At 45.0% G+C, this 14,942-nt stretch overlaps 1 protein-coding gene across 1 annotated transcript; it reads left to right on the top strand.

Moving 5' to 3' along the window:
- Positions 1-8,993: 8,993 nt before the first annotated feature.
- LOC142684059 (pyroglutamylated RF-amide peptide receptor-like) lies at positions 8,994-14,536 on the top strand. Its single transcript, XM_075847449.1, has 2 exons — positions 8,994-9,087; positions 14,054-14,536. The coding sequence occupies exons 1-2, from the start codon at positions 9,009-9,011 to the stop codon at positions 14,437-14,439; spliced, it is 465 nt and encodes a 154-aa protein (XP_075703564.1). The 5' UTR covers positions 8,994-9,008; the 3' UTR covers positions 14,440-14,536.
- The last annotated feature ends 406 nt before the right edge of the window (positions 14,537-14,942 follow it).

Here is a 14,942-nt window from a genome sequence, read left to right as displayed (position 1 = left end):
ACCCACAGGTCCTTCATCACTGCATCTGAAGACAACCTCTTTCGTCTCCCTCCAGGCTGCTGCTGCTGCTACTGCCGATCCGACGACTGGGACTTCTCATCGGCCTGGAGGGAGACGAAAGATGTTGTCTTCAGACGCAGGGATGAAGGACTCCAGAAGTCCTGCGGCATGCGGCACTGCTGGAAGAAATCTGAGAGGCCTCCCTAAGACTCTGCTTGGGCAAACAAGAAGGGGTGAGAGCAGGGCACAATCTAGCAGCAACATATTGTGTGTCAAGTACAAGGACAAGAGAGATGTCCCACCAGACTGTATCCTTAACTACAATAGGTACATGGGAGGGGTGGACTTGTCAGCTCAAGTCCTGAAGCCCTACAGCGCCATGCGGTGTGGTATAAGAAGCTGGCCGGGCACCTCATACCGATGGCTACGTCAATGTACAGGCCAGAGGGGAACTTTCCTGGAATTTCAAGAGGTGTTTATCAAGAACCTAATCTTTAGGGACCAAGAAGGGCCACACTTTCCAGGAGAAGTTTCCCAAACTGGCAAGAAGGGAAAAAGTCAAAAGAGGTGCAAAGTCTGCTATAAGAGGGGGATAAGGGAGGACACAATATATCAATGTGACACGTGTCCCGAAAAACCAGAGCTCTGTATGAAAGAGTGTTTTAAAATTCATCATACATCCCTTGGTTTATAATTTACCCCAATTTTACTTACCCTGATGTACCCTGCACAGCTTATCCCCCCTCGTCTTTCCCCTCTGGGCCCTGCTGTGTGCCCAGGCAGCTTATAACAGCCAAATGTAGGGTATTGCCGTACCCAGGAGAACCCACATTACAGTTTATGGGGTGTATGTCTCCGGTCAAAATGCTCACTACACCTCTAGATGAATGCCTTAAGGGTGTAGTTTTTAAAACGGGGTCACTTCTTGCGGGTTTCAACTGTACTGGTACCTCAGGGGCTTCTGCATACATGACTTCGCACCAGAAAATCCCCAGTAGGCCAAATGGTGGTGCTTTCCTTCTGAGCCCTCCCATGGGCCCAAACCGCAGTTTATCACCACAAATGGGGTATTGCGGCACTCAGAACAAATTGCGCAACAGAATGGGGTCTTTTGTTTCTTGTGAAAATAACAAACTTTCAGCCAAAACTACATATTATTGGAAAAAATTTATTTTGTTTTAATCCCCAGCCCAATTCAAATAAGTTCTGTGAAAAAACTATGGGGTCAAAATGGTCACAGAACCCATAAATGAATTCCTTGAGGGGGTGTAGTTTCCAAAATGGGGTCATTTCTGGTTGGTTTCCATTGCTTTGATACCTCTGGGGCTCTGCAAATGCGACATGGCACCCGAAAACCAATCCAGCAAAATCTGGACTCCAAAGAACAAATAGCGCTCCTATCCTGCTGAGCCCCCCCACGGGCCCAAACGGCAGTTTATCACCACAAATGGGGTATTGCCGCACTCAGGACAAATTGGGCAACAAAATGGAGTCTTTTATTTCTTGTGAAAATAAGAATTTTTGAGCTAAAACGGCATATTATTGGAATTTGTTTTTTTTAAATTCCCAGCCCAATTCAAATGAGTTCTGTGAAGAAACTATGGGGTCTAAATGGTCACATTACCCATAAATAAATTCCTTGAGGGGTGTAGTTTCATTTCACAGCCCAATTCAAATAGGTGCTGTGAAAAAACTGTGCGGTCAAAATTGTAACAACAACCATATTTGAATTCCTTGAGGGGTGTAGTTTCCAAAATAGGGTCAGTTATGGTGGGTTTCCATTGCTTTGATACCTCTGGGGCTCTGCAAATGCGATATGGCACCCGAAAACCAATCCAGATAATCTGGACTCCAACAAACACATAGCGCTCCTTTCCTTCCAGTTTATAACCACAAATTGGGTATTGCCGCACTAAGGACAAATTGGGCAACAAAATGGGGTAATTTGTTCCCTGTGAAAATAAGAAATTTTGATCACAAATGACATCTTATTGAAAAAATTAAATTTTTTTCATTTCACAGCCCAATTCAAATAGGTGCTGTGAAAAACAGTGCTGTCAAAATGGTAACTAAATGAATTCCTTGAGGGGTGTAGTTTCCAAAATGGGGTCACTATTGGGGGATTCCTACTGTTTTGACACCTCAACACCTTTTCAAACCTGGCATGCTGCCTAAAATATATTCTAATAAAAAAGAGGCCTCCAAATGCACTAGGTGCTTCCTTGCTTCTAGGCAGGGGCGGACATACCGCATGTGCAGCCGGTGCAGCTGCACAAGGGCCCCGCGTGGGAAGGGGGCCCGTTCAGTGGCGTAACTACCACAGTAGCAGCCGTAGCAGCTGCTACGGGGCCCGCGGCATGGGGGGGCCCGTGTCGCCCTGACAGGCACATTACATTTTATGTACCAGGCCTGGCGGCACGGGCCCCCTCATGCCTAGTAGCATCACAACACTAGGCATGAGGGGAGGGAGGGGGCGGGGGCCCGGTGATAGCCGCCACACTGCACTACCAATCGGGAGGGAGGGGGCGGGTGCCCGGGCCCGGTGATAGCCGCTACACTGCACTGCCAATCTGGCACAGATGAATAGGACAGGACGGCGATGCTGGTGGTAGGAGGAGCGCTCAGGCAGGGGAGAGGACAGGGGGCGGTGCGACGTAAGACTTCGGGCGGCTGGACAGTACAGTCAGGACTGCCGGAGAACTCATAGGATGAGCGGAGGACAGACACAGGACGAGTGGAGGACGTGCAGACTGCAGAGGACAGGTAGATGAAGTTAAAAAGTTCATGTCAGAAGGGAGAAGTTTTTATGTAGAAAAATCTGCCTCATAATTCCTTCCGGAATTTTGAGGCATATTTTGACCTGCCGGTAGAACACTTCCCGCGTTTTTCATTGCGTTTTTTTGTGGCGTTTTTCGGCCATCGGGCCGTGGGCAGGGAAACGCAGCAAAAAACGCATTTTCTGCCTGCCATTGTTGTCAATGGGAAGTCAGAGACAGAAACGCCCGAAGAAAGGGCATTGCGCTTCTTTTTCCCGCATGCAGTTTTTACTGCTCGCAGGAAAAATTTCATGGATTTCAATGGGAGGCACTTTCTGACGTTTTTCGCGAAAAAAACCTCAGTGTGAACTCCCCCTAACACAGGGGCGTAACTACTGCTATAGCAGCCGTAGCGGCTGCTACGGGGCCGCGGCATGAGGGGGCCCGCGTCACCTGCCGGCACGGGCCCCCACCTTGGCCGGAATCTCCGCTAGCTGCCGCTATGGCTGCTACAGCGCGATGCCACGGAACACTACGGCAGAGCAGGGAGTATCTCCCCGCTCTGCCATTAAACATAAGACATGTATCCCCTATCCACAGGATAGGGGATACGTGTGTGATCGCTGGCATTGATAGGGAGAACGGGGGACCGAAAGTCCCCTGAAGTTCTCCATCACAAACCTCGGACTTCCGGGGTCTGTGTCGGCAGCTCCGTAGAAATGAATGGAGCGCCGGTCACACTTGAGCTGCGCAGACACCGGAAGTCAGAGGTGAGTGATGGAGAACTTCGGGGGACTTTCGGTCCCCCGCTCTCCCTATCAATGCCAGCGATCACACATGTATCCCCTATCCTGTGGATAGGGGATACATGTCTTTTGTCTTTTCACACTGTAGGTCGCATTTTTTTGAGTGATTGGGGGTGTATGGCGTTCCCTACAGGGGGGGGGCTGTATAGCGTTCCCTACAGGGGGGGGCTGTAAGGCGTTCCCTACAGGGGGGGCTGTATAGCGTTCCCTACAGGGGGGGCTGTATAGCGTTCCCTACAGGGGGGTCTGTATGGCGTTCCCTAAAGGGGGGTCTGTATGGCGTTCCCTACAGGGGGGGGCTGTATGACTTTCCCTACAGACCCCCCCTGTAGGGAACGCCATACAGAACCCCTGTAGATAACGCCATACAGACCCCACTGTAGATAACGCCATAAAGTCCCCCCTGTAGATAACACCATACAGCCCCCTGTAGATAACGCCATACAGCCCCCCTGTAGATAACGCCATACAGCCCCCTCTGTAGATAGCGCCATACAGTCCCCCCTGTAGATAGCGCCATACAGTCCCCCCTGTAGATAGCGCCATACAGTCCCCCCTGTAGATAGCGCCATACAGTCCCCCCTGTAGATAGCGCCATACAGACCCCCCTGTAGATAGCGCCATACAGACCCCTCTGTAGATAGCGCCATACAGTCCCCCCTGTAGATAACGCCATACAGCCCCCTCTGTTGATAGCGCCATACAGTCCCCCCTGTAGATAACGCCATACAGCCCCCTCTGTAGATATCTTGAGATTCAGTCCTGCTTGATAGGTAACAGTGCAGTAAGCTAAGCATGATAAGATCATCTAAATTATTGCATCTCAGTTGCATGAGTGCTTTGTGTTATATTCAATGATTCAATTTAACCTAAGTCTCTAAATGTGGGCAAAGAAAATAAAAAAACTATACTCACCTCCTCCCTCGCCTCCGTTCACCCGCCGCAGCCCCCATCCTCCTGTCTCGGTCTGTGTTACAAGTGTACAAGGCTGCACTGGTGACGCGCTGCCGATGGCACGTGACCGCTGCTGCCAATAACTCCTCATTGGTGTGCTGCTGAGGACAGTAGTTCCACAGCAAATCGCTGTTGAGGGCATTGATTGGCTGCAGCGGTCATGTGCCATCGACCGCGCGTCACCACAGCAGCTTTGTAAACACAGAAAGGGATAGGGGCTGCGGAGGGGGAACGGAGGCGCCGGAGGAGGTGAGTATAGGTTTTTCATTTTCTTTGCCCATATTTAGGGACTTAGTTTAGATAAGAATTTAACCCGGAAAAAAATGTGTTACTTGTGTTCTAAACTGGTAATAAAATGTACAATATAAATCTTCCTTCATAATTTTTATTAGTAAGGTTTATTTTTATATGCATATATATGTTTAGGTAACTTTGTCGGTATTGGGGGGGGGGCGGGGGGGCCCTGGCACATTATCTGCACAGGGGCCTTTTGCAGTCTGTGTCCGCCACTGCTTCTAGGGCTTGTGTTTTATTCCACGAGCGCACTAGAGCCACATGTGGGACATTTCTAAAAACTGCAGAATCTGGACAATACATATTTAGTAGTGTTTCTCTTGTAAAACCTTCTGTGTTACAGAAAAAAAATTGAATAAAATTGAAATTCAGCAAGAAAAATGAAATTTGCAAATTTCACCTCCACTTTGCTTTAACTCCTGTGAAATGCCTGAAGGGTTAAAAAAAACTTTCTATATGCTGTTTTGAATACTTTATGGGGTCTAGTTTTTAAAATGGGGTGTTTTATCAGGGTTTCTAATACATAGGCCCCTCAAAGCCACTTCAGAACTGAAGAGGTACCTTAAAAAAAAGGCATTTGAAATTTTCTTAAAAATATGAGAAATTGCTGTTTATGTTCTAAGCCTTGTAACGTCCAAGAAAAATAAAAGAATGTTCAAAAAACGATGCCAATCTAAAGTAGACATATGGGAAATATGAACTAGTAACAATATTGGGTGGTATAACCGTCTGTTTTACAATGCTATTTTTTCAAAATTTTCTCTCAATTTTGCAATTTTTCACCAATAAACACTGAATATATCGACCAAATTTTACCACGAACATGAAACCCAATGTGTCACGAGAAAACAATCTCAGAATCGCTTGGATAGGTTTAAGCATTCCGACGTTATTACCACATAAAGTGAAATATGTCAGATTTGAAAAATGGGCTCTGAGCCTTAAGGCCCAAACTAGGCTGCGTCCTTAAGGGGTTAAAAAATGATTAATTAACAGAAATGTAGATATGGTGATTAAAGGTGGAGACTTACTTATAGAAGATGTAATAAGGCAGACTGCCAGGGATTTGTGATTCCAGATGTATTTTGTTCAGATCTGAAATCCCAAAATCCAAATCAAATAACTGATTAGCATTTAGATGTATTACTTGCTGGCTGGTGCTTCACATCTTTGTCTCTATAAATGAAGTATATGGTATTATTATTACTGGACATTCACGGCTATGTACAGGAGATTCTAGGCTCTTGCTTGATTTCCTGAAACATGACTGCACATGAGTATGAGTATGTAATATATAAGCGTCTAATATTTACCTTCAAGCATTTTTTTTGTGTATTATGAAATTTAAGTATGTGCATTTCTAGGAATCTGAGGACTTAACTTGATAATTTTGCTTCAGCAAAGACATAAAAATATAGTCCTGGAATAAAACATCCTCACAACTCAATGTCAAACAATGTCAAGAGCAAGACAAGAAACGTATATCGGAAAATTACGTTTAGATGACATGAACCTTACAGTGCAGGACTTGGAAGGCTAGTGGATACTTTATTGAAAAGGAAGCTGTATTGAAAGAAATTAATAGTGGGCAAGGTGATATGTCACCTCTGTGTAAGTCAGTCCCTTTGCTATTGTGTATAATGGCCATATTCTGTTTATTAAATGATGACTAGATTCCTAAACTGAAGGTTACCTGTACTGTCGGTACATCTTCATAGATCGTTCAGTCTTATTAGGGTTGTCTCATTTTTCTAAAGACTAGCCATAGATATCCAGTAATTGTTGGCCAATGTCCCTTAAGAGGCTACCGCTAATGAGCATCTATACTATAGAGAATACAATAAGAATTCAGCAAAAGGATTTAACCCAGAGAATATATTTATCCTCCAGGCAAAAAAAAAACAGACAATAAGTTGCTAGATTCTGATAAAAATAGTGGCAACAACAATTTAATATCTTCGAGTAGCTTACAGTGATGTCTCACCACAGACAAAACCTTTCATATGACAGCCCCAGGACGGTCTCTCGTCACCCCCGGCAAACATCTTATTTTGTTAGAGGAACCTGTGGCTAGCCAGAAAAAATGGATTAAAATAAATTTCTGCAAAAAAATATGGAATTTGTAAATTTCACCTCCACTAAGCTTTAACTCCTGTAAAATGCTGTTTTGAATACTTTGAGGGGTGCAGTTTTTAAAATCGGGTAATTTCTGTGAGTTTCCCAAAATATAGGCCCCTCAAGGCTACTTCAGAACTGAACTAGACCCTATAAATATAGCCTTTTGACATTTTCTTGAAAATGTGAGAAATTGCTGTTAAAGTTCTAAGCTTTGTAACGTCCTAGAAAAATAGGCTTTTCAAAAAATGATGCTAAGATAAAGTAGACATATGGGAAATTTTAACTATCAACTATTTTGCGTGGTATAACTATCTATCTTACAAGCAGATACATTCAAATTTAGAAAAGTGCTAATTTTTGCAATTTTTCTCAAAATGTTGGTGTTTTTCACAAATAAGCAATGAATTTACTGACCAAATTTTCCCCCTGACATAAAGTACAATTTGTCATGAGAAAACAATCTCAAAATCGCTTGGCTAGGTGAAAGCATTCCAAAGTTATTACCACATAAAGTGACACATGTCAGATTTGCCTATCACGGGAAGGGGTTAAACTTGTAAAACTGTATTGTTAAAATAAGTATGTGGAGTAAACTCGCAAATCTCCAGGAAAATTTAAACCTAGCTGTAATGGCGGGGGGTACGGACAAGTGAGCCCTAATCTACCCGCCACTCTGTCCCTGCCTACTTGCAACGACCCGCCCTAGGCGACGGGGTACAACTGGGCGGTGGTCCCTGCGCTCAGTAAGTACACGACAAACATACAAAGGAACACAAGCAAGGAAAAGGGGCAGTTGCCCACGGCAACACAGTGAGAAACCAGAGTGGTGAACGAGCCGAGTCAAGCCAGGAGTGTGCGAGGTACAAAACGAAGAGCAGAAGAGTAGTCGGTAAGCCAGGGTCTGTATGGAGCAGGATCAAAAATAGCAGGAGCTGTAGCTGGGCCAGGAAACCACAAGAAAAGAGCCACAAGCACAGAGGGACAGGAAGGGCAGGCTTAAATAGACCGAGGGCGGGAGCTAGCTGAGTCTGGCCAGGTTACGATAGGCTCTCCCACTCCTAAGCCTGCCAACCACAGTGGTGGAAGCAGGAGTCAGTCTCAGGGATGTAGCCTCAGGTGCTGACTGATTAATTCTGGGAGTTAACCCCGAAGCTGTGCCTGGCAGATCCTTTACACTAGCGGTATTATTATAGTAATGTAGTATTATTATAGGAATGTAGTATTGTTCTAGTAGTTCAAATAACGAATTGATTAACAATAATTGTGTATTTTATAAAATGTAAAAGTAATGTGGCCCGTCAACTTCAAATTTTTTCTATGTGCAGCCCATTTACCCGGCCGAGTTTGAGACCCCTACCTTAGGCCATATTCTGGGGGGCGTCATGCGGCTGTATTTTAACGTCCGTATTATGGCCACAGGTCCAGGTCCAACCATAGGTCTAATGACATGAGCCAACAGCATCATAGATCCCTATTATGCTGTTAGTTTGGGTCATTAGACCCGTGGTCGGGCTGGGACTTGCGACCGTGATACAGATCTAAATTCTGGCCGCATTATAGCAATCTGAATTAGGCCTTACTCCCCCAAAATACCAACCGGCAATGTCAGCCTATATTGGTGCATTGTTTTTTTTTTATCCAAAACCAGCAATGGATTAAACAAAACAAAAAAAAAATAGTAGAAGTCTTTCCTTCATACTTTTCCTCTTTTTTTGGATCTACTTTTGGTTTTGGCCAAAAAGAAACATCAAAACTAAAACTGCGCTGTGTCAATCCAGCCTTTTATGTATTATTTTCAAAACTTGGATTGTACAAGGGTTATTTTGGGAGCTGAGATAAACTGTAACATATGGGGCTCGTCCCGGAACCAGCTTCTACTTCAGGTCACAGCACTACTGCAGTAAAATAAAATAGAAACATTTACAAGTGTACCACGAGATAAAAGTCTTCATGGTTTGTTTTTTTTACAATAAACTTCTGTGAGCTATTTTTCAGAACTGATGTAAACTTTATTGCAAAAAAGGGTTTGTTTTACTGAAATGTTTTTTGGTTATTTTTAAGGAAAAAGAAACGAGCTGTAATGATGATGGTCATCGTGGTCCTTTTCTTTACCGCCTGTTGGGCACCATTCCATGTGGTACACATCCTTTTTGAATACAGTAAGTCCTTTCATTCCAGTGCTCATTCAAAGATATGTATATATATATATATACATATATATATATATATATATATATATATATATATATATATATATATATATATATATATATATAAAAAAGTCTAAGCTAAGTTTCTGTTCTTTACTGAGGCATTGCTAGGGTCTTAAAAGATCAGCGGCACAAGCCCCAAGGCATATACCCCTCCCCCCCAAAAAATTAAAAAAATCTATAGAGATATAGAAAGATAGATAGATAGCGATATAGAGAGACCAAACGGAAGAAACACAGCACACCTCACAGCTCTGTATATCAGGCCATGTGCACGTTACCCAAAAGAAGGATGAATTAACTCCTTGACTTGAATAAAGTACTTGTAGAAAAAATAACAGCACCCGGACTTCAAGGACAATGGAGAGAAGTTGGTTCAATCACCAAAAAGTAAGCAACGCTTCGGTTCACATCTGAAATCTGAACCTTTCTCAAGCCTTGAGAAAGGTTCAGATGTGAACCGAAACGTCGCTCACTTTTTGGGGATTAAACCAACTCTTCTCCATTTTCCTTGAAGTCCTGGTTCTGTTACATTTTCTACAAGTTCTAGATACAGATATATACAGATATAGATAGATATAGAGATATAGATAGAGATATATACAGTATATATAAAAATAAAAGGACGAACACTGCACTCCCATAAGACTGTAAATCAGGCCATGTGCTTGTGGCCTCAAGGGATGAATCAACTCCTTGACTTGAATGAATAACGATATACATAGGAGAAGTAACAGCACCAGGACTTCAGGATAAGTAATAAGCAGGGGCGTAACTAGGAAAGACTGGGCCCCATAGCAAAATTTTGACTGGGGCCCCCCCTCTGCTGGGTATCACACAACCCCACCCCCCTTGTAGATAGTGCCTCCCTATAGATTCCACCACACAGCGCCCCCCTATAGATAGCACCATACACAGCCCCCTGTAGATAACGCCATACAGTCCCCCCTGTAGATAACGCCATACAGACCCCCTCTGTAGATAACGCCATACAGCCCCCCTGTAGATAACACCATACAGAACCCCTCTGTAGATAACGCCATATAGCCCCCCCCCCCCCAAAAAAAACGGCCTATAGTTTGTCCTACAAAAGACATGCATCCCCTATCCACAGGATAGGGGATACATGTGTGATCGCTGGCAGCGATAAGGCGAACGGGGGACCGAAAGTCCCCCGAAGTTCTCCATGACTAACCTCGGACTTCCGGCGTCTGCGCAGTTCAATAAAAATGAAAGGAGCGCTGGTCACGCATGCGCACAAGCGCGGCCAGCGCTCCATTCATTTCTACGGAGCTGCCGACACAGACCCCGGAAGTCCGAGGTTTGTCATGGAGAACTTAGGGGGGACTTTCGGTCCCCCGTTCTCCTCATCGCTGGGCATCCCAGCGATCCCACATGTATCCCATATCCTGTGGATAGGGGATGCATGTCTTTTGTAGGAACAACCCCTTCAGTGGCGTCGTGCTGTAGCAGCCATAGCGGCTGCTAGCGGAGCCTGCGGCGATGGGAGGGGGCCGTGCCCGGGCCCCCTCATGCTGCAGGCCCCGTAGAAGTTGCTACGGCTGCTATAGCGGTAGTTACGCCACTGCGTATAGGTTTGTACGGCATAAAACTACAGCTCCCAGCATGGCCGGAACAATGGTAAGGATATGCTGGGAGATGCGGTTTCACAAAAAAAATCCTATCACCATCATCTCGCTGCAGATCATACAGTGACTACAATTCTGATTAGAGGCAGAATAAACATTTACATTAAGTGACTCACCGGTGACGTCTCAGATTCTAGTTCTTTTCCTCTCCCTCCGGTTCAGACATTTATGATGGATTTCTCCCGGCCATGACCCATTTCTGCAGTTTTCTGTTTAGATGTCTTCAGCTTCTCACTTTTAAAACATTTCTGCACCTATAAACAAAGTTAAAATTCTCAACACATCTAAATAGAACTGTCACACACACACACACACACACACACACACACACACACACACACCGTGCTCCCTGTAGATAGTGACCTACATAGAAGCCCCTGTAAATAGTGCCCACATATGGAATCCAGAGCTGCAAGGCAATAGTGCTAACCACTGAGCCACCGTGCTGCCCTACATATAGCTTCCCCTATAGTTAGTGCTCCACGTATAGCCCACCTCTGTAGATAGTATCTCACATATAGCTCCCCCTGTATATAGTGTCCCACATATAGCCCACCCCTGTAGACTGTGCACTATATATAGCCACCCTGTTGCTAGTGCCCCACAGGTAACCCACCCCTGTATATAGTGCCCCACTTATAGACCCCCCCCCCCGTATATAGTGGCCCACATATAGACCCCCCTGTATATAATGGCCCAAATATAGAGCCCCCTGTATATAATGGCCCACATATAGAGCCCCCTGTATATAGTGGCCCACACCCCCACATATAAACCCCCCTGTATATAATGGCCCACATATAGAGCCCCCTGTATATAATGGCCCACACCCCCACATATAGACCCCCCTGTAGCTACTGCCCCACATATAGACCCCCCTGTAGCTACTGCCCCACATATAGACCCCCTATATATAATAGTCCACATAAAGACGACCCCCCCCTGTAGATATACCCCCCCCCCCACTATAGATAATGCCATTCACATTTTTATGAGGGAAAAAAAACAAAAAACTTGACATACTCACATGATCCCGTTCCCACGCTGTTCACTGGCAATGCAGACATGCTCTCTTCTGAGCATGTCTGCAGGAGCTGAACTAGCGTCCTCCAATGATGCTGATTGGCGGGGCAGAATGACTTGCCCCACCAATCAGCACCTTCCAAGCATGGAAGCGGCGCGATGATGTCATCGCGCCGCTAGCCAATCAGTGTCATTGTAAGGCACTGGATGGTCAGGCACGGAACATGCCCGGCCATTCAGTGCTAATACATGTATTTGGCTGCCGCTAGCACTGGGGCCCCCTCCGATGCTAGCGACACCTACAGGCATGAGAGGGCCTGTGTAAGGCTCGGCGTCGCGGGCCCCACAGTAGCGGCGCTACCGCTGTAGCAGCCATAACGGCTGCTAGCGGCGCCACCATGCATTTGGGTGGGCGTGTCGGCTGGCGGCACGGGCCCCCTCAAGCCCCGGGCCCCGTAGCAGCCGCTACTGCTGCTACCGCGGTAGTTACGCCACTGGTAATAAGGTGTTGGTTTACAAAAGGTGTTGGTTCACAAAAGTGAGTGAAAAAATTGTATCATCCTGTGGATAGGGGATGCATGTCTTTTGTAGGACAAACTGCATGGTTCTTATATATTTTTTATTCTTTTATTATTCATTTGTAATGCATTCAGTGCTGAATATTCTTTATATTTGGGTACTATATCCCTATTATGCCTTCCACCATGTACACTATTTGTGCACTTTTCCCTATTTGACTGACCATTTGAGAGAAATACAGTAGATGCGTTTATCGCTCGGTCCGCTATGTGATTACCCCTGGGATCCGTGAGGTGTTGGTTTATGCTTCTCTACCTGTGAACAGGAGGGGACGCGGTTACCAGTGGTTACGCTCATTCTGTGCTCATATAGCCTGGTTTAAGGGTCCCATAAGCAGCCTATGGGGGGACAGGTATGTTGGATCTTCCTATCTCTCTTGTCTTATATATCCTTTAATATCTACTCTCATAGTGAGTTTTTCGGTATTTTTTACAGTATGGTTAAATATGGCCATTGATTTTCACTATTAGCATTATATATATATATATATATATATATATATATATATATATATATATATATATATCCTTTAATGATGGTGACTTCTTTGAAAGATTTGTACAGTCCAAGCTACAGTGTGATCTACATTTTAAGTTACAGTCTGAGGCCCCATGCACACGAACGTAAAAACGCCCGTAATCACTTTACGGGTATGCTTACGGGAAGGTGCCCGGGCCCTTGAAAAATATAGAACATGTCCTATTTTAGGCCGTAATTACGGCATGGGCAGGCCCATAGAAGTCTATGGGGCTCCCGTAATTACGGGTGACTACGTGTGTGCACCCGTAATTACGGGAGCGTTGCTAGGCGACGTCAGTGGATAGTCACTGTCCAGGGTGCTGAAAGAGTTAAACGATCGGCAGTAACTCTTTCAGCACCCTGGACAGTGACTTCCAATCACAATATAGATCAACGTGTAAAAAAAATAGAAGTTCATACTTACCCAGAACTCCCTGCTTCTTCCTCCAGTCCGGCCTCCCGGGATGACGTTTCAGCCCATGTGACCGCTGCAGCCAATCACAGGGCAATCACAGGCTGCAGCGGTCACATGGACTGCCGCATCATCCAGGGAGGTCGGGCTGGATGTCGAAAGAGGGAGGCGTCACCAAGATAACGGCCGGGTAAGTATGAATTTCTTTTACTTTTACCTCAGAAAGGGCTGCCCCTTCTATTTATCCTGCACTGATAGAGAGAAGGGTCTGCTGATTAGTGCAGAGCAATTTTGCAGCGAAAACGTGCCCGTAAATACGGGTGGAATACTGATGACACCGGACCCGGTGCATTACGGGTCGAATACGTGTGACCAAGGACCCGTATTTACGCCAGTATTTACGGGAGGAAAAAATTACGTTCGTGTGCAAGAGGCCTTACCCATAAGAAATATGAAGGACACGTGGGATATGAAGGCAGATAAAAAGCATCTGTCCAATCTCATCCACTCCATTAATTATCTGTGTTGATAACACAGTCACACTTTGTTGCAAATTACTTTTCTATGTGTTGAGCCAAGGCACGTCCCATAGGTATCACATTACATAGTAGTTATGATGCTGAACAGCAATTTGTCAGTAGACAACACCATTGTAACCACTAATGATGGAAATGTTGGTTTTCATGAAGAAAATATCAAATTTTGTAATAAAGTAATATTTTACTGTCCACAGATGACCTGGAAGAGGAGTATGATGACGTCACAGTGAAAATGATAGTGGCCATCGTTCAAGCCGTTGGATTCTTTAACTCTTTCAATAACCCTGTAGTTTATACGTTCATGAATGAAAACTTCAAGAAGAGCTTAGTGGCTGTGCTTTTCTGCCACTTTCGAGCACAAGAACCAGCTGAAAAGAGGGACAGTCAACTTGACAAGCCCAAAGTTGGAGTATCCGCCTTTCCCCATAGAAGGGATGGACGTAGTGCCCACAGCCACTTGAGTGCAGAAAACCTAGAGCTCCGGTTATGTGAACAGTTTCCCGCTGCCAAACTAGAATCTGTGACTTATCCTTTGGTGAATTCTCATAAGGACCTCCTTCCAAATGGACAGTCTGCCTAATGCCAGAGCAGGAATTTTATTCAATAAAGCATTATTTTAATGACAGGAGATTGTGAAGAATACATTCATATGTTATTAAAGTGTTGCTACAAGTGCATGCCCATTTATAATAGCTTTCTTTACTTTACACTAGATAGACAATTAAACCTGGATCCTGGTCTCTCCAATGGATAAGTTTGTAATTACGTTGGTAACTGAAAAGGCTTTAAGTCATAAAACAAAAATTGTTCAGTTTCCAGCTCTCCTTATCCTAATTTTTGTTTTGTCCTGCACCACTAGCGCTGTGGTTGATTGCCAACTTAGGGTTGGTGAAGTATCTGTGATGTTTAATTCCATGCTATAGAGGTCGCAATTGCAACCAGGACCCGAAGCCTAGGTGGCCCACCGTTTCCCGCACCACACCTATTTACAGTTACTATAATAACTGGGGCCTATGTAATAAACAAAAATGGCCCCTGTTACTATAGTGACAGTATGCTTACCCTCCTGGCTCCGGGTGCAAT

Source organism: Rhinoderma darwinii (assembly GCF_050947455.1).
Source record: "Rhinoderma darwinii isolate aRhiDar2 chromosome 4 unlocalized genomic scaffold, aRhiDar2.hap1 SUPER_4_unloc_2, whole genome shotgun sequence".
Classification (NCBI taxonomy): domain Eukaryota; kingdom Metazoa; phylum Chordata; class Amphibia; order Anura; family Rhinodermatidae; genus Rhinoderma; species Rhinoderma darwinii.
This window is presented reverse-complemented; position numbering and strand designations above follow the sequence as displayed.